The sequence below is a fragment of the Electrona antarctica genome (genome assembly GCF_951216825.1).
Source record: "Electrona antarctica genome assembly, chromosome: 2".
Taxonomy (NCBI): Eukaryota; Metazoa; Chordata; class Actinopteri; order Myctophiformes; family Myctophidae; genus Electrona; species Electrona antarctica.
The window spans coordinates 11,930,079-11,953,080 of NC_136807.1; the positions used below are offsets into that span (position 1 = coordinate 11,930,079).

General features: G+C 42.0%; 3 protein-coding genes across 4 annotated transcripts in view; all 3 read right to left on the reverse strand.

Moving 5' to 3' along the window:
* Positions 1 to 68: 68 nt before the first annotated feature.
* Positions 69 to 6,756, reverse strand: renbp (renin binding protein). Of its 2 annotated transcripts, none has more exons than XM_079518225.1 (11): positions 6,568 to 6,756; positions 6,325 to 6,430; positions 4,598 to 4,673; positions 4,443 to 4,518; positions 3,830 to 4,014; positions 2,310 to 2,537; positions 1,894 to 1,975; positions 1,550 to 1,725; positions 1,293 to 1,424; positions 1,063 to 1,150; positions 69 to 797 (listed from the first exon to the last, which is right to left on the reverse strand). In XM_079518225.1, the coding sequence occupies exons 2-11, from the start codon at positions 6,426 to 6,428 to the stop codon at positions 724 to 726; spliced, it is 1,221 nt and encodes a 406-aa protein (XP_079374351.1). In that variant the 5' UTR covers positions 6,429 to 6,430; positions 6,568 to 6,756; the 3' UTR covers positions 69 to 723. The 2 variants fall into 2 exon arrangements, with proteins under 2 accessions (XP_079374351.1, XP_079374350.1); XM_079518224.1 differs by having other exon boundaries at positions 6,325 to 6,433; positions 6,568 to 6,755.
* Positions 6,757 to 9,057: 2,301 nt separating this feature from the next.
* Positions 9,058 to 16,703, reverse strand: LOC306940328 (uncharacterized protein). The gene is made up of 5 exons (XM_079525347.1): positions 16,563 to 16,703; positions 15,211 to 15,529; positions 14,915 to 15,044; positions 9,823 to 9,967; positions 9,058 to 9,381 (listed from the first exon to the last, which is right to left on the reverse strand). Exons 2-5 carry the CDS (start codon positions 15,515 to 15,517, stop codon positions 9,262 to 9,264), a joined length of 702 nt encoding a protein of 233 aa, XP_079381473.1. The 5' UTR covers positions 15,518 to 15,529; positions 16,563 to 16,703; the 3' UTR covers positions 9,058 to 9,261.
* A 718-nt stretch (positions 16,704 to 17,421) lies between these two features.
* efhd2 (EF-hand domain family, member D2) overlaps positions 17,422 to 23,002 on the reverse strand; it is a 33,876-nt gene continuing 28,295 nt past the window's right edge. The window contains exons 3-4 of the mRNA XM_079521566.1: positions 22,790 to 22,924; positions 17,422 to 20,758 (exon numbers count right to left, since the gene is read on the reverse strand). Of these exons, the coding sequence (XP_079377692.1) occupies positions 20,627 to 20,758; positions 22,790 to 22,924 (267 nt within the window). The 3' untranslated portion in view covers positions 17,422 to 20,626. The remainder of the gene's footprint in view (positions 20,759 to 22,789; positions 22,925 to 23,002) is intronic.

A 23,002-nucleotide genomic window follows, 5' to 3' on the forward strand; every position in this document is an offset into this window, starting at 1 on the left:
ATACTTAAAACCCCATAGACCATAATTGAAACCAGCATAGACTGTAAAAGATTGAAACAAAAGACTGGTCAAGTACTAACATCTCGTAGATGTATTTTTACATTACTGAAAATGACAGAACACTCAGGCACAACACAAGAATGTTACATTTACTGCAACATTGATTTCAAAATATCACTGATAGTAAACATTGCCATTTTGACAAAAACTAGAGCTTAATACAACACAATGGAGTGGAGTGAATAGTTTTCACTAAAGTTATGAAAATATTCTTGGCACATTTCAATCATTGCAAAAGCAAACAAAGAGTATCTTAAAGTTCAAGTAACCGTTTAACATGGTTTAAATTGAGTCCCTTATTATTAGTGAATAATATAAAAAAGATAAACTTGTTTTCCATTAAAGAGAAAGCACATATTTGGTTGTCAATTTGAAAAACAGTGCAACTACTTTAAAACATTCACTGGCACTTTGCTGTCTTCTTGTATAATGTTAAGTTCACAATATACAAATCCAACAGAGGCACAGTTGGATTTGTTGATCAACTGTATGCTTTATTAAATAAAGCAATTCAACAGTTAATCAACAAATCCGACTGTGCCTCATAATGAAAATGGAATGTAAAGGTGGTTGCACACCGGCCGCGTTTTTCGGAAAACCGATGGAGAAACGCCGCTAAAGATCCGAATTCGCATCCGATTCGCACCCGGTGTGTGGAGACCTTTAGTCTTTGTCTCCCAGCAGTTTGTCCAGAATCCACTCACACATATAGAGGCAACGAGGGACATGGAAGAACCCTAAAGAGTCAACAAGAGAATAGAACAGTTAATATTAATTCTATAGTTGTCACATTCTGTCACATGTGAAAACAAAGTGCTTGAAGGTTTCAAAGACAACTGCTTGATTTATATTTCTACTATTTGTAATTCAACATTCCAGTCATTCAAATGGTATGGTCTTCAAGTCTTGGCCTGCTCTATATGTAAAGTATCATGAGATAACCTTTGTTGTGATTCAGCACTATATAAAGACAATCAAATTGAATTGTCTCCCATGTCTTACCTTTGAAAGGACCTCCTTTAAAATCAAGAGCAACTTTCCCTTCTTGTGTCAGATAGCCGAACCACTCACCATTTACAGTGTCAGGAAACTGTGCATGAGCAGATAAATAGAGTATTAGACATATTGTGGCATACGTTTCAACATAGGGTAAACCAGTAAAACCACATTAGAAGAAATGACTGACTCAGCACTGTCCCTAATGTCCTCAGGTGGTGCTGCAAGTGACTTACATGGCTAAAAGTGTAGTTGTAAACTTGAGAGAATGTCTCCAGCAGATTGGAGTTCTGGGTTTTGCTGTAAGCCATCAGAAAGGCAACGAGAGCTTCACAGTGGGGCCACCATAGCTTCATATTCCACTCCAACTAGTCAGACAACAATACAGACAAAATGTAAAACTGCAAAAGCATTGTAATACTTTTCTACTTCGTTCTACCCTAAAATAGACACAAAGATCACCTGCGTAGATAACTGGATGATTGTAGCCTACCTGTGTGGGGCAGTAACCATCTGCATCCAGGAAATAGAAGAGGCCACCATGCTCTTTATCCCAACCATTCTGATAAGGCAGCTCTATGAATTTGCTGATTGCAGTCTGCTGGAGTTCCTCGTCATCGTGATCTGCAGAGAACTGAAGCAAGAACCAGCCTGCTTCCAGGGCGTGACCTGAACCATCACAGCACAAAGGACGGGTTACTGGGGGGGCTCTATCATAACCTAATTCAACCAATGTGTCTGTCTTCATAATGTCTATGTTCACAAGAAAGGTGGCTACACATTCCTGGACAAAATGGCATGTTTGAAATTATGTTTGTGCGATTGTGATTTGGCCACCTGGATTCTGCAGTCGCCCCTGGCAACCAGGAAGCTCTTCTCCCTCCAATGAGACGCTTTCCAAAATAGCAGTCCCTCCTCTCTGGTCAGGGTTAAAGAAAAAACAGGCTAAACTATTCCATCCTTAGACATATTCACGTTTACCTTTTATACCATTCCGAAATACAGCAGCTCACTATTATCTTTGAAAATTGTATTTAAATATGGAGATGTCAGTCGGGCATTCATCTGCAATCATGAAAAGTGATGAACCAGCGATCCAATGAGCCCTATTTTAACTTTTACAGTGAAAATAGCAACTCTACAAGCTCACAATGTGTCGCTTTGCGAATCGTTGTGAGCTTGTAATATCTATCTATAGGGATGCCAGGGTCAAAGTGTTTTTAATGCAATACCAGTGGTCATATTTCGGTTACCTGCACATGCTGCAGGATCTGCTTGACGCACCAGGTGCCCGTCTCCCTGTACTTCTGAGCTACCTCCTGGCCCCGACCATCAGTCAGTTGTTGCACCAGGCACAGCAGCATCATGGGCACAGCCATGGAATTGGTGGGCTTGTCTCCAGGAAGTTGGGGTCGGCCCAGGCCTGACGGGTCCACTCGAACCCAATGGATCAACTGGTCCATCATCTGCTCCGCCTCCATCTAGCAAGAATACGCACGACACACCAGACCATAGTAAAATGATTGCCCTTTTGCTTTCCGGCAGACATGCAAGCATAAGCCTTTTCACTTCTAACTGATCAAGCGCCACTTTATTATTCGTTATTTTTGGTTGATATCGCTTTGTTTCTATTAAAACCATCAATATGCCATCACCCCTTCTCTCAGTAACTGTACAGGACCCCACTGCTATAGTTCCTTTTGGAAATCATGAGCATGTATAGTGCCACTGCAGTGCTGTGCTGCTGCAGGTAGAACAGTTCATGATTAACCAAAGGAGCTTAACAAACAGAATGTACTTTCACATGTTTCCATGCATGTCCCGGTTTGGTCCACTGGTTCCTCCAGCCTGGACAAACAAACACTTATGCACCGAAACTAGCTGATCTACAAGCACATTGTGTGATCTAGGCACATTGTGATGTGATATGTTGATCAGATATGTTTGGTGTATAACACCGTGCGCAACTAAGTATAAACCAGGATTTACATAGGTGAGCCTCACTGTCCTAATACCCCTGCCTCTATGCGCCTCCAGAGACCAACCCTCAACAACTCGGCTAATTGCATCAAGAAGCCTAAATCTGATTTTTGTTTGTATAGTATTTAAATAGTCTTGAGAAAAAATGCTGCCATTTGTCCCAAATGACTGCAAAAGAATGCTGCTAATTGTTTAAAAAAAAGCTTTATACCCTGTATAACATGTATAAAACGATGCAATGTGATATAGCTCTGTCTACAAAATGCTGTACCACCTCCAACTATATATTTCCCCCATTTTCTACTGTTTTTATTGTATTTTGACACTTGCTTTGGCAATGTATGTTTTCTCATGCCAATAAAGCAAATTTAATTTACATCAAGACGTTGTTGAGTGCATTATCAAGGCAAAGGAAAATCTAATTGACTTAAAACCTTAGAACTGCCAGCTGTGCTTCTACTAAATGGAGCCAGTGGGCGTGAATGTAATGTACCTCCAGCACAATGTGAATATGCCTTTTACAGTAAGTAGGTACCCCATATGTACTGTAAGTCCCCAGGACTTTTGTGTTATCCTAGTCTTAATAATGTCTTACTGCACCTCGTGCTGTTTACATTTCTGACTAATGAAAGTATTCAATCAATCTGTACAGTATGAGAAAAGGCCAATTATTAAATTAGTACTTATTTTAGGTACTCTATCAATGCAACATTGTAACCACAATAACAATTGTACTGTGGCAATGCAATACTCCGGATGTACTGAAGAGTCACATTCACTCCATGTTTTTTACCTGCATGTCCTTATCTCCAGTGACCCTGCTCAATTCATCCAAGGCCAGGAGGTAGAAACACTCACTGAAGATTGTCCGCTGGATTTTAACAGCCTTTCCGTCTCTTGTTAAAGAGAAGGCACACTTCCATGATGCTTCTGTGCCACTGCTGGGCACACGAGCAAATCGCTGCAGGAAAGCTCCACCTAAAAATGCAACAAACCATTTAGTCATGAACATAGTATTTTCAGTGTTATACGATTGGATTCTATGCTGTAATGCAGGGGTTCTCAACGTTTTTGGCTGGGGACCCCTGGAAATGCCATGTCTCGCGACCCCCGCTCCCCCTACCCACCCCCAATACAAACTGACTGCAAAAATAACCTTACTAATAGAGAAAATATATCATATCTGAATACTGAAACCAGATAAAATCATTAAGGAAAGTTTATGCATGTTCTACAGTATGTGTACTATGTAAACTCTTCATTTCCATTTTTCCTGCCATTCAGTTGCAAAAAAAATGATGTGTCTTTCATAATCATACCTTGAGGCATAAAACATACCTGCCTTAGCAGCCTCAAGAATCATAAAACATACCTGCCTTAGCAGCCTCAAGAATCATAAAACATACCTGCCTTAGCAGCCTCAAGAATCTCAGGCTTGCGAAAACGCTCAAAGGTTCTGTACAAGCGACAGTACATCCAAACCTGTAAAAGAAAATAATAAAAGTCACATTTTATTATTATTACAAATCATATTAGCACTGACTGCATTGAAGGGACTTACCTGTCTCCCCTGTAGCCAGACATACTTCAGTTCATCATAAACCTTTCCATCTTTCCCAATGCAAGTGAAAAACCCTCTGAAATGGAGAGAATCAACATCACTGCTGGTGAACTGATAAACACAAACACCACCACAATACTCATTTGTCTTAGATTTTGTAAGGCTATATAAAAGGAACACAGGAAAGGTGGGTACTAGGAAACTATGGACACCTTTTGTTTTGGGAAGACTGGGCAGTAGGGAAGAGTGGGCACCTTGGGTGAGAAGAGTGAGAAGAGTGGGCACCTTGGGTGAGAAGAGTGGGCAACTTGGGTGAGAACTGAGAGGGGTGGGCACCTTGGGTGAGAAGAGTGGGCAACTTGGGTGAGAACTGAGAAGAGTGGGCACCTTGGGTGAGAAGAGGGCACTAGAGAAGTACGGGCACTCGGAAGAGTGGGCAACTTTTAGTAAAACTACACCTAAACCTAACCTTAATCCTAGCCTCAGTAAAATTATGTCTAAACCTAACCTTAACCTTGGTCCCTTACCCTACAGTTATTTGTTCCTAATATTAAAACTAATAAATACAGTACAAATATATTGGGCCCATATATAGAATGGGCCTCGGGGACATTCTACGGTAGAATGATGCTAATAATTTCTGGGTATAAATACACATACATACACAATATTAAAAGTAGATACATTCGTTCATAAAAAAATAAATTGCATGATCCTTTATCAGGGCTGCCAACATTCCTGGATCCTTTCCTGGATCCATTGTCATTTCCCCATGATGTCTCCTGGATTTGGTATCAAACTCCCCAAATTCACCAGAACACTGCATTTGACACTGATCTACCATGTTTCTGGGGGAGGAGGACCCCCAGACGTGCAGTGCATGCAATCATGATAAATGGTTATTATTAAAGATGGGACTTACACATTGGCTTCAGTCATCAGATCAATTTATGTATGCCTACTTTTTTGGAACACAGGACATTTATCTACTCCGTCCCCCCCAGACCTAACCTGGCTCCACCAGATGGCGGAGCACCATTTGATGGCATTTAGCCTCTCAGACCCAAAACTAAATATTTTGTTGTCGTTGGATAAGATTTTGTCCACAATTCCATGCTGTATTGATGTTGGTACCATTAGGAGAGATAACAGGCAAACGTTGATCAAAACAATTATTCTAGCTACATTATCGACTAATTGTGTAGACTTCTTGTAAATTAACAGTAATGCAGATGTTAAAAAATAAAATAAAAAAATAACTCTTGAAAGCGTAAAATGAAACCAAATGGACCAAAGGGTCGATTTGGTTTAATTTTACATTCGCTAGAGTTAAAGATCTACAAGTGTCCATTTGGTTACCAACTCTCCATAATTTACCTGGGGCTGGTGGGGACCACCTGGAACCCCCTCAAGGACCACTGGTTGAAAACCACTGCACTATAGTTCACAATACAATACAGCCTGTGTCTGTGTGTGAAGTGTGAAACACAAGCGTCTGTTTCATGTCATCAGTCAGGATCCAGTCCCGGATACCCCCCCCCCCCCTTCCTGGACTCTCAGTCTCACAGTCCAATGTTGGCAGCCCTGAGGCTAGCCCCATATGTGCCCTCTCCCTACGCTCATTCTCGGAGCTACAGAATGAGCGTAGGACTAGGGAGAGGGCACATATGGGGCTACCCTGAGGCTGATTACAACAAGAAAAGGCATGTTATTGTGTCGACTTTTACCCGTGTTTTGTATCGTGAGAATATTTCAGCCAGAAGTCAACTACACCGTCCAGTTCTGTGCGAATCCGCTGTCGATACTCTTCCAGCTTGCTCACAGCAGACATTTCTCCTTTCAAAGACATTTTGCAAATCACTTTAATTTATACTTCATCAATAGATTAGTATTATTAGCCTTAATTAAAACGTACCAACTCGATTGAAGGCGTTTATAGAGCAAATAAATGACGACAGTGCTCTTCTTACCTGCAGGCTTCAAGTCAATACAATACAACGGTCTTGAAATTGAAAATCGTCATCAGACAACAACGCACTAACGCAGACTTAATTGTCGTAAACACAGTCAGCAATATCAACGTGTTGTCTGTAGAAGTTATAGTGATCATATGACCAGTTCTTCTGATACATACAGCTGGTTGATCATGTGCTCCTTGTGCAGCTGAGCTGGTCCAGCCCACTGGATCATGTGATCTTCCTACTACAAAATAAAAAATAATAGCTTTTTCTACCAGACAACCAGGCATTTGCCCGCACGCATACACGCACGCACGCTGCTCCCTGCTCTTCACCAAAGAGAGACAGTGATGAATGAATACGAGACTTATGTCCCCAAGATCGAGTCCCTTAAAATTACAACAGTAAACTGTGCAAAGAAAGTGCCCCCCACTGTGACTGCCACACAGCATAGCCTACTGTAAACAGAGCCACATAAGATGCCCCCATTGTCAGGGTTAAGTGTGGCGATGACCCATTTGCCCATATCACACTTTTTACATTTAATTATCTTGGTGTGAAATGTATTATTAAAGCACAATAGGATGGCATTTCTTAATCAGGCAGTACACCTGTGTGGAAGCATTTCTGCATTTATTATATTTCTTCACTCATTTATTCAGGGTTTTCATTTGTAACCACAGTCGGACTCATCACCTAAACAAAGGCAATTATTGTTATTTTATTGTAAATTTTAAGTTTAAGTGAATCTTGGGGACATGATTCACCACTGTCTCTTTTTTAGAGTGAAGAGCAGGGATTTATGAGGAATGGGGAAGTGTGATGTCTGTGTGTGTGTGTGTGTGTGTGTGTGTGTGTGTGTGTGTGTGTGTCAATGAGTGATTCATAAATGTATAAATATATGCTGATTTGTGTGCCCAGGAGAGAACTTGCAATTGTTTAATTTAGTCTTTTCTGCAGTACTATATATTTACTGAGATTTTGTTGTTAATTGGTATTTATTGATTTATTGCTATTGCTTTGTTGCTGGAATATCAAAGAACATCCAATAATTGTACTCTCTTATACATATGCTTGTATAATGGGATGTAACAACAACACATCTTGAAGTTAGGTGTGTGCAGTTGTCAGATCTTTTAATTAGCCTATAATAATAATAATAACAATGTATTGATTTTTTGTAGCACTTTTCTATGCACTACGTGCCTACTCAAAGCACTTACAATGGTCCACTCATTCATACATTGGGAGCCTAGCCCATTTAGAACTAGATTCTACAAATGTCTTCTAAATCCTACACAGATTTTTGAAAAACCTGTGTTTCTATGAGTCAGTGGTACTCAACCTTTTTCATGTCAAGGACCCCCAGAATGATCTCCATTTGGCCCCATATGAAAATATGTTGTTACAGGGACCCCCCAGAAGCAAAGATAGGAGTTAAAAACGTTCGCTCTGAAAGAATATATATTCAAAGATTTGCGCCACATTTTCACGATTTTTCCAAAATAGCAGATCTACAAGCTCGTAGCGCGGCACTCGGTGCCACGCTATGAGCTTGTGGATCTGCTATTTTCCAATAGCTAAAGTACAACATAATGCTTAAAACACCAACAGGGGTTCCCGCCCAGAATGGGCTAGAGTGTTACAGAACAAAAAGATACTAAGTGGGCTAACAATAACATGAATAACTATTACTGAAAGATTTAGAATATATTTCAATGACTCCATACATGGCAGCAGATTAGAGCACAACTCAAACCACACAGAACAAATAATTGTTGTTGTTGTTTTGTTTTTTTGTTTGTTTTTTTCCATAAACAGTCTTTAATATCTGTGAGAAATTGTCCCTTTAAAAAATAAAAACAAGCATCTATCACTGCTTCAATCACTTTAACCCTGGTTACCCAATTTTGGGCATGTCATAAAGGCAAAAAAAAAGAAAGAAAAAAACAAACACTTTTCTAGCCGATCTACAAGAAAACAAGTCGCAATGTGACATGTTGTGAGCTTGTAGATCAGCTATTTTAAAAAAATCACACCCGTGTGAACTGAGTGGTGTAAGGTCTTATATAGCCTGTCTGACGTAATGAAATCATGTCTGACGTAATGAAATCACACCCGGGTGAACAGGGTGAACATAGCAACCATGCTCATTTTTTCTGCACAGACTAACAAAGCCAGTTGTAGGAGTGGTTTACACCACTCAAAAAACGTAGAAATGTTTTATGATTAAGAGGTTTTTGAAGGGAAGACCTCCACACACTCGACTTACTAATAACAACAGGTGCGTCGGCGACAAAGCAGCAGACTGCAGACACGTAGAGAAGGAGGGAGACCCGCACACTGTCACTTGCTGGTTCAAGAGCTTTGTTATTGTCCAAAATGCAACGTTTCGGTCGAAGGTCGAAGGACCGAAACGTTGCATTCTGGACAATAAAAAAGCTCTTGAACCAGCAAGTGCCAGTGTGCGGGTCTCCCTCCTTCTCTACATGATTAAGAGGTTAAAGTACCTCTGTGAATATAATCCTTATTCATGCTTTACTCCGGACACACAACTATGTGACTTGCACACAAATGAAGTGTGAGAGTTGAAAGAAGACATTTCGCTGAAGTTGGATGCCTGCCATCTCTTTCACCATTGTCATTCCTCAGCACACACATGTCCATCGAGTCAGCTTTGACGAGTGCATCCTTCACAGTACAAGCTCAAGAGTTAGAGGCCTTGCTGTTCAGTACCGTGTGGATCTTTCTCAGGTTCTGTCGGACTCTGACAAGCTCCGACAGGTGGGCATCATCCCGCGATTTATCCTCTTCCTGCTTATCTTTCTGGCAAGACAGAAAAATAAAAAATAATGATGTACCTTATCAATTAGGGCAGTGGTTATCTATAACGTTTTAATCTCAAGGAACATCATAATAACTCTGAGAAGAGTGTACCAGTACGGGTTCATTTGGTTCCATTTGGACACTCAGAATAAATAGTAACACTATAGTTAAAAAAAGGGCAAACAAAACAAAAGACAGTGCAAAGATGACTTAACATCTGACCTTAACTTCTGCACCGTGGTTGGACAGGTGTGCATAGTGTATAGAGCACATGCATAAAGTGAGTGGTAAAGTGCGTGGTAAAGTGAGTGGTAAAGTGAATTTAACATCATTTAATGTCGTTTAATGCAATCAGACTTTTCTCTTTGGATGTATAGGTCAAGGCCAGAAAGTAGAAAGGTCCCAGGTCTTAATGGGGCGAGCTCGTGTCTGACGTCTCACCTCAAGCTGCTGCTGCTGGCGTCGGAGCAGCACCTGGCCCAGAACGCCCCGGGTCTGCTGCTCCTCTTCCCTGTGATTCTTCTCCCTCTTCTTCTTCTCCAGAACCTGGTGCAGCTCTGACCTGCTGCTCAGGCCCCCCAGGCCCCTGGGCCCAGAGTAGGACAGTCACAGAGAGGTGGCATTAGACAGATACCTCAGGCCCAGGCCCCTGGGGCCCAGAGTAGGACAGTCACAGAGAGGTGGCATTAGACAGATACATACACAGACAGATAGATAGACACAGACAGCTCTGACCTGCTGCTCAGGCCCCCCAGGCCCCTGGGCCCAGAGTAGGACAGACACAGAGAGGTGGCATTAGACAGATACCCTTTCCAGACCACGAATGCAGCATTTACTATGGTGAACGTGAACAGTATTTTGCGCTGACCAAATTTGTTTCTAAATTCATGTTGTACTCGTACGCATCTCCACTAGCTAAAGAGTGCTGGGCTGCCCCCCAATAGCTGATCTACAAGCTGTCAACGCGGCGCAGTGCGACGCGTTGTGAGCTTGTAGATCTGCTATTTTCGCTATTTTTGTCCAAAAGTGCCCTCTTAACGGGATTTCAGCCCCTGCCTCTCTAACACTCTTTGCACGTCCCTGCAGAGAGGTGGTATTAGACAGATACATGATACAGTAGGTGGCATTAGGGCTCCTTTATCTGAGTGACACAAACATTGTCTCTCTAAGACTATAAGGGTATAGAGAGACATGTTTTGTTTCTCTTCATAATAATCAATTACATAAATACGTCTAAAATACGTTTTGTTTGTCGTCTAAAATACGTAATTTTAGACGTCCAATAGCCTTAAAAATGCTGGGAATATATGCAAATTAATATGAGAACATTTTGTGATTTACATTGTTTGAATACGTAATATTATGTATTATGTAACTAGTAACTATTTCATGGCGAGTGCTATTATGTACTTGACTGACCATTAGTTTCCATTGTATGTTTTGTAATGTGATCATGTTGTCCCAGAAGGCTGCATGTCATGACAGTATCAGTGGGGATAACTGATACTGTAGCATGGTTAGGGGAGGCCAGATCCCAGATAACAGCTGAAAGAACCCAGGAAGCCATTTTACATCCCAACAGGAAATGAGGGAGAGTTCAAGTCCCCCGGGGTTACCATGGAGAGTTAAGTCACTAGTACTAGACTAAAATCCTCAGTGTACGGTTACCAATTTAACCCTGAGAGTGTAACAACTAACATTCGCAAAAATAAATACAGTGAACACCAAGAATAAAAAAATCACACCCGTGTGGTGCAACTCCGTGTGGGGGTCCCCGGGGGGGGGTCCCCGGAACTTCCAGGCCCACAGGAACGTGCCCAGGGTGCCGGCCCAGTTCCGGCAAGCCGCCCCGCGTCCGAAACGGTCGAGAAATGACAGAGTTACCGTGTGGGGGTCCCTCTACTGTACTGTACTGTACTGTACTGTACTGTACTGTACTGTACTGTACTGTACTGTACTGTACTGTACTGTACTGTACTGTACTGTGACTGTCACACCCGAAATCATATAGTTACTATGTGCGTGTGTGTTAGGCTGCGCAAAACAGTGACACTTGGTTGTGAAAACCAACCAAACGCTATTTTCGTGCTCAGACAGACCCAGCCAGCCATCCAGCCAGGGACAGACCCAGCCAGAGACACACAAAGCTCCGTAATTAAGTGGTTGCACCATTTAAAAATATATACCGGCACACTTTCCAACCTGCATGGTACAGGTTGGAACGTTGGGACCGAAGACCCTTGGCTGGCCACGGACCTAAATTAAACTCAGAGTCAATTTAACTCTAAGAGTTTACGAATGGAACCAAATGGACCCTTACAAGACTATTTGGTCCCATTTGTCATTTAGCCGGAACCCCCTGTAACCTCTTAAAAACCCATGGGAATTGAGCATCACTGCCCTATTACATCTATGCCCTATTCCATATCCCTGGCCAACAAGAAGTCCTGAAGAGGCCTGGCGCTATGACCAGCCTAGGCACATGGCTAGTCAGTCCAGCCACAGTGTTGTACATGGCATTAAAATATCCAGGCAGGACACAATTAGGGAAAGTTGTTTTCAGAAGGTTTCAGATAATATTTGTTTGATTGGCTCAGCCGCAGATAATGTATGAACTGGAAACACATGTGAAGGTGTCGTGTGTATTTCACATTCAAAACTGCTGCTGAGCCAATACAAATAAGCTATGGGGAAAGTAACTGGAACAGGAAACAGGTACTGTATGCCACCTTCTGAAAACTGGGTGGGACTACAGTTATGCACAGAGGCAACAGTAAGAGTAGGCAGGTTTTCATTGAAACCAAACACGTCGAAACCAGTCGATTTCATTACTTAGGAAGTGATCAGTGAAATCAGGTGTTTGGTTGCAATGAAAACCTGATTGGCCGCCACCCAGCTGTAGGGGGTTTGAACCCAAGCGATAGAGTAATTCCGACTACTTCCGACTTCCAGCTCCAAATTAATTAGGTGGCGAGGGGTCACCTGCAGACACATGATACGTGGAGGGTGTGATTTTAATGGCACCACGAACATATACCGCCTCAATCCGTTACAAGTTGCAAATGAGGTGGCTGCTATGGTGACTGCTCTGCTCTGCTCATTTACAAAATCCAATGCTCTCACAATTCATACTGTAGAACAGATCAGAACTCATGTAGAGAGGAATTTCTGGATAGAAATGTCTGTAAACCCATCTACAAAATTTAAAATAAAAATGTCCAGAACATTAGCCATGACTTCTAGTTTGTCAACCTGTGGATCTTTAGAACACCATTTTTACATTTCCAATAGTCAACAATATCACAATTGTACTTTTCTTGCAGAAATAAGGTTAAAGAATAATAGGCTGGTAGATACAGTTTTTGAATCGGTGGTTAAATTAAACTACTCTAGGACTCTCCAAAAACAGTATCAGAATGGGACAAGCTCCCATTCCTACCCTAATGATCTTCATCCAACCTGGACGCCTCAACAGCCTGCATGGGAACTGGCACCGTACTGGACAGAATGGAGTGCTAATCTAGATGTGGAGAAGTGACGCTCTATGAAGCGAGCAAAGCTTGTTTAAAATCTGGATGCTGATCGTCTCATAGGACACATTTTACAGTGACAATATAATACTCACTGCTAAATAATATATGACCTTGTTTGCAGTTTGTTCAACTCATACATTGTAATTGATCCCATCCAACTGCTAGTATAGGTTGCTAGCTCACTTGGGTCACTTTCAGGTCATCGATTATTAGCATTTATGTGAGCAATCCACAGACCCCCATTTGAAACAAATGTCCTTCTTTTGAGGGGGGCTAGCCCCTCCTATGTCCAGCTTTTTAATAGTGTGCGTGTAAATACAAACTTTGTCCTAACACAAATTAAATGCCATTGACAATGAAAAGACAATTTGTAGTGTTTGTGTAACCACAAACATTGCGTAACACAAACGTTGAAGACGAAGGTGAGGACGCAAATTCTGATTGGCAGGAATGAGATGATGTATGATGATGTATGTATGATGATAAGAGCGCCCCATACTTCACACAGGTGTGATATATTTTTATTTGGGCAAATGGCTATGGACGAATTTAGGCCCAGGAGTGTTTTCGTGCAAAACTAATGCTTGGAATGGATTCAGAATCATGAAAAAACCCTAGTTTGACACGTCACATGCTACTTAAAGCATAATGAAATTTGGATAATTTTGCCTTATAGGATGTTAATGGTATGGTCACATATAACTGGCCAACCGGCGATAACCGGCATTAAGATACTGAATTGGAAGAGTTATCATACCAAAATATAAACTAGAGACATGTAGGAAAACAAAAATGTACGATCACCTTAGGTGGTACCAAAATCTGGCTCGGCCCCTGGACTAAGTGATTTGAAGCTTTTGTTTTGCTATCTGGACCAGCAGTGGGCTCAGGTCAGTTATTGTTGTTGGAAATATCACTTTACACGGCTGCACGCTCCTGGTGCCCTACAACTCTGGAGCGCCGCGGAGAGAAAGGTGTACAATTGCACTTTAGTAGAGCGCACATGCAGGAGAAAGAGAGAGACCGCCATGTATTTTTGATGAAGCAAGCATTGGTGAAGAGAGAGGCTTGGGAGAAAGATGAAAGGCACAACATTGCTTTCCATTGATGGACAGAAATGTTGTGACATTTTGGGCCCTTCCAAACGTATTTCCGTCTAATGCAGCTATTGAGAGATATAGAGATTTGTTTGACACACATTCACTGTGGCCATACAGATTGGAAGGCCCGGTTTACCATTTATGATTGGTCATATGTTCTTATATGAGAATCTCACGTTTGTAGAACTTTTATTTTCACAGTTTTTTGGAGAAAATTTGAAATCTATATTGACCCCCCTGGTCTGCGCGGTGCATTTCGTATTTTGTTCTAATTTTGCTGTAATTTTGGGGTACCCAGCCCCCCCAAAAGAGAAAGGCAGGCAGGCAGACTAGTCGCTGAATGCAGGCTGCCATGCACAGCGACATTGGCAGGGGTTTCCACAGCTACCCCACAAGACAGCAGAGCAGAAGCCTCAATGTTTTAACCATAATACTAAATGTACAATAACTAAACATAAATCTCACTTGATTTTTTTTGGGAGCCCCCCCCCCCCCCCCCCTGTTGGGGGCCCCCGGGCTGTAGCCCACCCTAGCCCAATGGTAAGTCCGCCTCTGCATGCGCAAAATAGGTATGCCAGGTTTAAAGTGGTTAATATGTGTGCAATGTGATACTATCTGAAGCTATGTTATTCTTAACCACTTAAACCCTCTGTAGGTTACTTAAGTAAACCAATACTTGGTTGACCGGGTCTGCTCTGTACTTGGTCTGCTCATTTTTCCCCTCTACACACCAGAATCTCGGCAAAAATAGCTGCTCTACAAGCTTGTGACGTGTTGTGTGTGAGCTTGTAGATCAGCTATTTTCAGTGAATGTTCCCCACAGAATATGGATGCTACAGGGTTCAAGTGATTAAAAATAAATGTTATTCTTGACACATTGTTCCAGTCTAAGATGATTACTTCTTGTGGGCCAGTAGTAGTTCCTTGTGGAGCTCCTGATGGGTCCGGGACGCTTTCGGGTTGGCTTCAGCTGTCAAGTTTTCTGTCGATGCGCTGCGCTTGAATTCAGCCTTGATCCCGTTATCTAGACCTGAGAGAAATCGATAATGTTAAATGGTGCATTATTTTAGACACATGTTGAACTCCATATTTCATGTCACGTTTAGCTTAGACAGTGAAATCAAATGGCTCTTCTGGGAAAATACAGGGGACAAATTCCATGTGTCCCGGGTTGACCCGTCACTAACAGAACTGACCTCTGTGGTGATGATGGCTGGGTGAATGATGGGAGTTATACGTCCGGCTGAGGTTGGGGGTCCGGGCGGGGGGCATGGAGTATGCGGACGTGTGGTTACTGTTGCTCAGAGACATGGTGAGTTGGGGGCTGCTGCTGTGTTCAGTGACCCTGACCAGGGAGCGAAACAGTAGCTGGAACGGGACAGCAGAGGCGGTGGTGGTGGTGGTGGTGGAGGCAGCTCTCAGGAGGACACACGCAGGCTTGACGGAGGAGATGGAGGACGACAACACCCGAGATATGGCCCGCAGCCACAGCTCCTGCTGCATGCTGGGTATCTCCTGTAAAGGATGCGGGGGTCGGGGGGGGAAGGGGGGGTGATGACAGGGCAGGTGTGGAGAGGAGAGACAGATTGAAATGAAAGAAGGGCCCTGGAGCGAGGGACACAGAGAGGTGGAAAGAGAGAGCAGATAGGGTATCCCTAAAGTGGAGATGTATAATTTATCCCTCTCCAGGCGACTCAGGTGCTTGATTATAGGGGAGGAGGAAAACAGTAGCATGCTGCTGGATTGTGATTCACCAACAAGACGGATATCTCGCTGAAATGGAAATGGTGGGCAGGACAATTGGGAGACATGTGTACAGTATCACAAAAGTAGAAAGCTCAAACATGGCCCAGCCAAGTATGGCCTGTATGACATGAATGAAACTGTCTACAGTAAGACTAGCAGTTCTCAAACCATTTCGCGCCAAGGACCCCCATGTTAATATTTATCGCCCATCTGACAAGAGTTTGTGTCAGGATCGACTCCCTTCAAGAGTTGTGTTATTAAAATGTTTTCGAAAATGTTGCAATCTTTTAAAACGTAAGATTGTTTCCCGAAATAGCTATATTAACAATTTTTGCTGGGTACCCCTGGAACCCCCCTCAAGGACCCCTGGGGGGCCCCAGACCCCACTTTGAGAACCACTGGGGGATGAAAACATTCTTTATAATGTAGACAGCAGTGGCACACATGCTTCAAATAGTACAATGTCTTGTCCTGGTTGCACTACTCTTCTACCAAATGAGCATCCATTTACTAATAATATAATTACGTTCTATGGACAAATATATTGGCATATCAATTGAGATCCCTGATCTATGTAGCTTATTAACAACAGTGAACAAGATGCATGTAGCAAAATACAAGCTAAAAATCCGAGGTTATCATTCAAAAAGCCACAAACAACACATAATACTGTTGCTTCTAATGACTCCAGAGAGAAGTAGAAACACCACACCACACTCATTTGTAACTTTCACGTCCTCCTTATAGAGTAGTGCTAAAGCAAGCCTGCAGAGAATTAAGCAGATGTTAATTTCAACTGTACCTGTGCTGTGCCAGTCCTTCATGTACAAGCCCTGCTCTGAGAACATTAACCGGGACAGCGATACTATTGAGTGGACTGACTCTCTGTCACCCGAGAGCCTTCACCCTTCAGCTTGCTACTTTCATTTACACACAAGCTCCAGTCCACACTGCACTTCCACTTTGAATCCAGAGGGGGGTGCTGTTTCATAAATATCTAGCAATCAGGGCCAACTCGTGACAGGAAAAAAAGGCCCAGAGGGCAGAGACTCTCTGGCAGAGAGAGGAAGACATTTGAATGATGATTGATTAAATCAATGGAACTATTGTTTTGAATAAACTAATCTGATCGATTGAATATTTTATTAGACATAAATATAAAAATCACACCCGTGTGAACTGAGTGGTGCAGTGACGTCACACACTAACCATAGCAACCATGCTCACTGGTTGTGTGGCCCCACGTACAGGTACACACAGGTACACATACATAGACACATACATAGATACAGACAAATCTGGTTGTTGGAGTGGTTTGCAGTTTGCACTTTGCACCACTCAAAAACAGCAGTGGAGTAGTCAAACACAACACCTATCCAAAAGGGATAGCACAAACAAATTTGTTTGTTTCCATTTTAGACCCTTTGCAATAAATTCATAGACATGACTAGACTATATAGGTAGGTTATTTCAAAGTCAACTGATTAACCATTGCTTAATTCAATAATAATGACTCAATGCACAGACTGTATTTCAGACCATTGGAACAGATAGTGGTTCTCAGGCTCAAGCCAGTTAGTTAGAACCTGAAGGTTTTCCTGCATCATTGAATGTCAGCAGGCTGCAGATTCATGATACAAATTGAAACAAACCATTGAACATTTTCAAATTAAAACATTTTATTTGTCACAAGAATAGTCATACATTTTAGTAAGAAAAAACAAAAATAAAAGGTGTATTGTAGAGTAGCCACAATTGTTTTAATCAGCCAACAAGACATTACAGTGAAACACATTAAAATGACAGTAAGTTAGCTCACAGCAGTGAGAGTATATGAGGGAGGAACAAAGGATCAGTCAGAACATAGAGAATAAAAAGATTACACAGTGAAACTCAACCAAACTACGGTAGTACAGATTTTGTTCCGTCACTCACTTTTAAAGATCCATATTGTCATACTGGATCTCATCTTTCCATGTAGCTGTGAATTGTGAAATAACAAAAAAATTAAATAATCAATGTTCCCGGTAGGTAGAGTCTGGTCAATAAAGATGCCCATAGGAATGTGTTGCAGAAATGCCATGGTCTGTTAACATTAACCGTCCTATACTGTCTCCTATACTGTCTCCTTTCCTGAGCTGTAGAATCAGAATCTAGATTGTATTCCATGGCAAATGCTAGCATGTATTTTCACTGTTAGCATCATGTGTTACTTTACAAGGGAATGCCAGAGAGAACAATAACAAAAGGGTAGAGCAAAAAACATTTGGCACAATTTCCTCATGGAATGAGAGACACTGACGGAATGATTCAGTGGGATAACAAGGGAAACTGAGGAATGATAAGGAGGTAGGGACAACACTGCATATGTCTGCAGGTATAGCTTTCTTTTTGCGTTTCTTTTTTTTTAAGTCTGACGCAGTCGTCACGGTTTTGTTCCCTCTTCCCCTTTTGTTTTTAGGTTGATAAAATGTTGACACGGACAGGCTCGGTAAAAAGCAACTTTCCACACAAGACATCATGGAAAGACGTTTCCGACACATTTGATAAAAATCTGAGCATTCGACATAGAATTACTCCCCACACCGCAAAAGGAAAACAATAGCTACTGTATTGTGAACAACTGACAACCAGTGAATGTATTATTTTCTTTCTAAAATTGTGAACACAACACAACGCAGAACATTTCACAGAATCCCTGACCATACAAAACTAAAAGCATTTTTCTTTTCTTTTTTATAATTATGAAAAAATATTATATTCTTTATTCACAACTTTTCAGTTGCACTGTGCTGTGATGTGCTGCCAAGTACCAGTTGACAATATGTTAGTAACACTATACTGGAAGCTCACAAACCATTTCATAGATTCATATCTATGTTTCCCTCATAATACGCCCGCACCTGCTTGCTTAAGAGCCACCACATTAAGTAAGTTGTTAAAAAAAAAAGGAACTTCCACCAAGAAAGGAAATGATATGTTAATATAAATCACAATTTGCCCTTGCCTGTAATTCAGCCTTTTTTCAGTTATGAGGTTTAGATTTTTATGTCTCAAACAGTGGAAGCTAATTAAAGTTAAATTGGAGCATTTGCATTTAGATTAAAATCACCTCTTGATTAAGACATACAAATGACCAAATGAGTGCAAATAGCATATACTGTATCTCTAAGTTTCTAAGCAAAAATGTATCCGATTACAGACAGTAAGCACCAAATACATTACATCTTGCAACGATTATCTAATAGGCAAGACCATAATATATCTGCACCTCAAAGAACTGCTTTGTGCTCATGTTGAGAATCAAATATTGTATCATGCTCATTCCAAGTGATGCCGCTTTTGTGTCGCATATAATAAGCCAAGCAAATACATATACTGACAGGATACTGACAGGCTCGAGCCGCCCTAAAACCGATTCAGTGCGAAATCCCAAACCCCTGTTGCACATAATAGTTGAGTGCTCTGGTGTACTGGTTTGGGACTACTGTCCGTCATCAAAATTCAAAACAAGTTGATTCCCCAACTCATGCAGCTGCCAACAATTATACATAACGGTAGGAACACTGAATTTTGGCCACCACCTTCTTGAATCTTTCCCTACATACTGTATATCTTGATACGATACCACGACGGAAAGCACTAAACGAAACTCCATTTGCTCAGCAGCCGGCTGCCCCAGACATCCCGTCATTTTGGATCCAGATCGCCATTTTGGGGGGAAATTAAATTCACATTGATTATTGGTAATAATCTTAACTTAATAGCAGCAATATAAAAAGCAGAGTAGCACAGTTTTGTAAGACAGCAGAACGTTCTCGCCATCAGCGGTGGACATTTAAAGACACCTAGTTGTACGTAGCGCCACAGCTCTGCTGTCGCTTGCTCAGTAGTTGAACGAGTAGGCCAGGCTCAGGCTGAGGGACATTTTAACGATTGTCTGAACTTTACAGTGCCCATGCAAAACACACTCTGAAAAATGACAACCACCATGCATGCAAAACCATCACCAACGGAAACCCTGCTGCTCAACTCCCATCCCTCCCCACCCGACATTAAAAAATATAGTCTAAAACTTAAACCCTGCCATAGAATATGATCTAATATGGAAATTGGAAAGCATGCACTATTTTTGTTTTATTATTATTTTTTATCTGACAGGGATGAGTGAAAGGTAAAACAGCCCTGACAAGCTAGTTACACCGCAGCCAGGGAGGGCACAGTGAATCTTTCAGATTTGAGGACGTGTCTACCTACTAACTACAGTATACATTCTACAGAACGTGACATCATGTAGAGTGCAATTTTGCCACTGATAAAAAAGCGAACACCACAATGAGCTGCACACAGGACCACTTTGGAACAAACGGTTAACAACGTAATCTCACAATAACGGTTAGCACACTGAAACCAAGTCGTGATTATAACAACGTTCCACACTGTAGACACGAGCAGTCAACCTGTCATTGGCATAATAGGAGTAGTGGTCAGAATGTGTACAGCTCATCGCATCGTCCACCACTAGAGACATGTATGTAACCCTTTATAGGTCAGTACAGAACTGCCTCACCTAAAAAGATTTTCAAAATGGAGGACACAGGCAGACACACACACTAGTCTCACGGTGCCAGACTGTTGCCTCTCGCAATTTCCAAATGCTTCCATTATACATAGCATTCGGAGATTGTGGAATGGTTGTCTGGATATGCGAGCGAGACTAGACACACACACACACACACACACACACACACACAGAGATAAAACGACGCACAGTCAGACGGACAAAGAACCAAGGCAGGGTAGAGAGGACCCAGGGAGAGGCTGGGCGATGCGTAAAGGCTTCAAGGGACAACACAGCCCCGGTCGCTACTTGAAGGCCGACTGCAGCTCCTTGAAGGCCGCTTGCCTCTGCTTCCTGCCCTCTGCGTCCTTCTTCTTGGCCTCTTGCTCCTCCTTGATCTCTGCCTCAAAGCGGTTGGACTCGTTGATGGCCTGGACCTGCGAGGTGGCAGTGGAGAGATCACTTAACAACTTTTCATTGGACATTTTGTGATGACACTGTAGAGTGTAGACCCAGTGGTTCTCAAACTTTTCCATGTCAAGGACCCCCAAATTGACACTCATTAGCAGTGGCGTATCTACAATAAGGCGAGGACAGTCCGCCTGTCCAAATCCATTTTCTGCCTGGCCAAAATCCAGACCCGAGACCTGAGAACTATTAGTGGACAGCGGATTGGCCGTTGCACGTATAGAGAGCAACCCTCAATCACCCATTCGAATGCATCGTATGCAATTGTATCCTACTGTCTGACAGGTATATCTCTTTGAAAACTTTTAGTGCTACTGATTGTGCGCGGGGGGACGACAATTAACACATCTTGCCTGCCCAAAATGTAATTCTTGCCTGCCCAAAACGTAATTCCTGGAAACGCCACTGCTCATTAGCCGACGGACCCCCATTTGAAAAGATATGCCAGGGTCCCCCATAAGAGAACATTTTAACGGCTCTAGCAGTGAATTCTCAACCAGTTTAATTTCAAGGACCCTCAGTTTGATATGCAATCCCTACAGACCCCCATTTAATGGCATTTCTGTCTCTGAGAGCCCAATTTGTATTGTAAAATCAATGTTAATTTAACTCTTAAGAGTGTCCAAATGGAACCAAATGGACCTGTTAGAGTCCATTTTAGATAGTTTAGATTTTAGCAGTGAGCCCAGTGTCTCTGATGTCATGGACACTGAGCTCACTTACTTCCTGGACTAAAATTCCCATAATGCTTTGGTGCACTGCTCCTCCTTGTGGATAGGGGGAGGGGGCTGTCTTACTGACTTACTGTAGTCCAGGAAGAAGTGTCCATGAGGAGTTCCTCCACTACTATCTAAAACCACATATTACACACACATAAAGACCCCCAGGAAAGTGTTCTAAATCTTCTAAACGTCATTAACATAATGATAATGACGTTTGATAATGAATATATCTCCCCCACCGCACCATGACTAGAGACTGCAAACGCGACTACAGAAAGCTCCACTAAAGGTACAATATGCAAGACAATGGAATGCAAGGCGATATAGAATGACTACAAATCTACAAGCTCATAGCACGGCACCGAGTGCCCCGCTACGAGCTTGTAGATCTGCTATTTTTGAAAAATCTTGAAAATGTGGCGCAAATCTTTGAATATATTCTTTCAGAGCGAATGAATTGTGATTTTTCTTTTGTATTATTTACTATAGTCCTACTAGACCCCAATAAATTATATCTGGCCACAAAAATCACAGATCTATTGAATGTGACAAACATATTGAGCCTACGACACATAGAATGGCATCCCCCTAGTACCTCTACCTTCACATTTAGTAGATCCTGTGATCTTTTGTGTCCAGATGTAATTTGCTGGGGTCTAGTAGGACTATAGTAAATATTAATAAAGAAATCGCCGTAAAAAAGGATGTATTTAGCCCCATGTTCGAATGCCCCCGCCCCCCTGTCAAAAACAGCTAAAATCGCTAAAATGAAAGAAAGCAGCAACTGAAAAAGAATTAACACTCACCTTTTTTTGTCTAATAACAACCTAAAACTTGAACCCTGGTTGAAAAAAACTAAAGTTGTCCTTTAAGCACGTTTTTGAGCACCACTGACATAGAAACATAGGTTTTTTTTCCCAGAAAACTGTCATGATTTTAAAAAGACATTTGTAGAATCTGGTCTCGGGTCTAAATGGGTTAACCCATTTTGTGCGGGAACCCCTTTTGGTGTTTTAACTAAGCATTATGTTATACTTTAGCTATTGAAAAATAGCAGATCTACAAGCTCATAGCGCGCCACCGAGTGGCGCGCTATGAACTTGTAGATCTGCTATTTTTAGAAAAATCGTAAAAATGCGGTACAAATCTTTGAATATATATTCTTTCAGAGCGAACGTTCTTTTATATTTCGACGTCAGGCCTAAATGGGTTAAAAGACATTTGTAGAATCTGGTCATCGGGTCTAAACGGGTTAAATTGCTGTTAAGATGCACTTACTTTGGCTTCAAAGAAGGTCTTGGCTCCCTTCACGCCCTCGGTGGAGACGTCGATCTCAGAGAGCCGGGCCAAGGTGCAGAGGCCACTGTCCTCCGGCAGCTCTCCTGCTGCTGCCTTCCTGAAGATCAGCAGGAACTAGACCGAGAGATAACAGATGGTGGAAAACAATGGGAAAAAAAGGGAACAGGACTGATTCATGGATGGATGCATTAA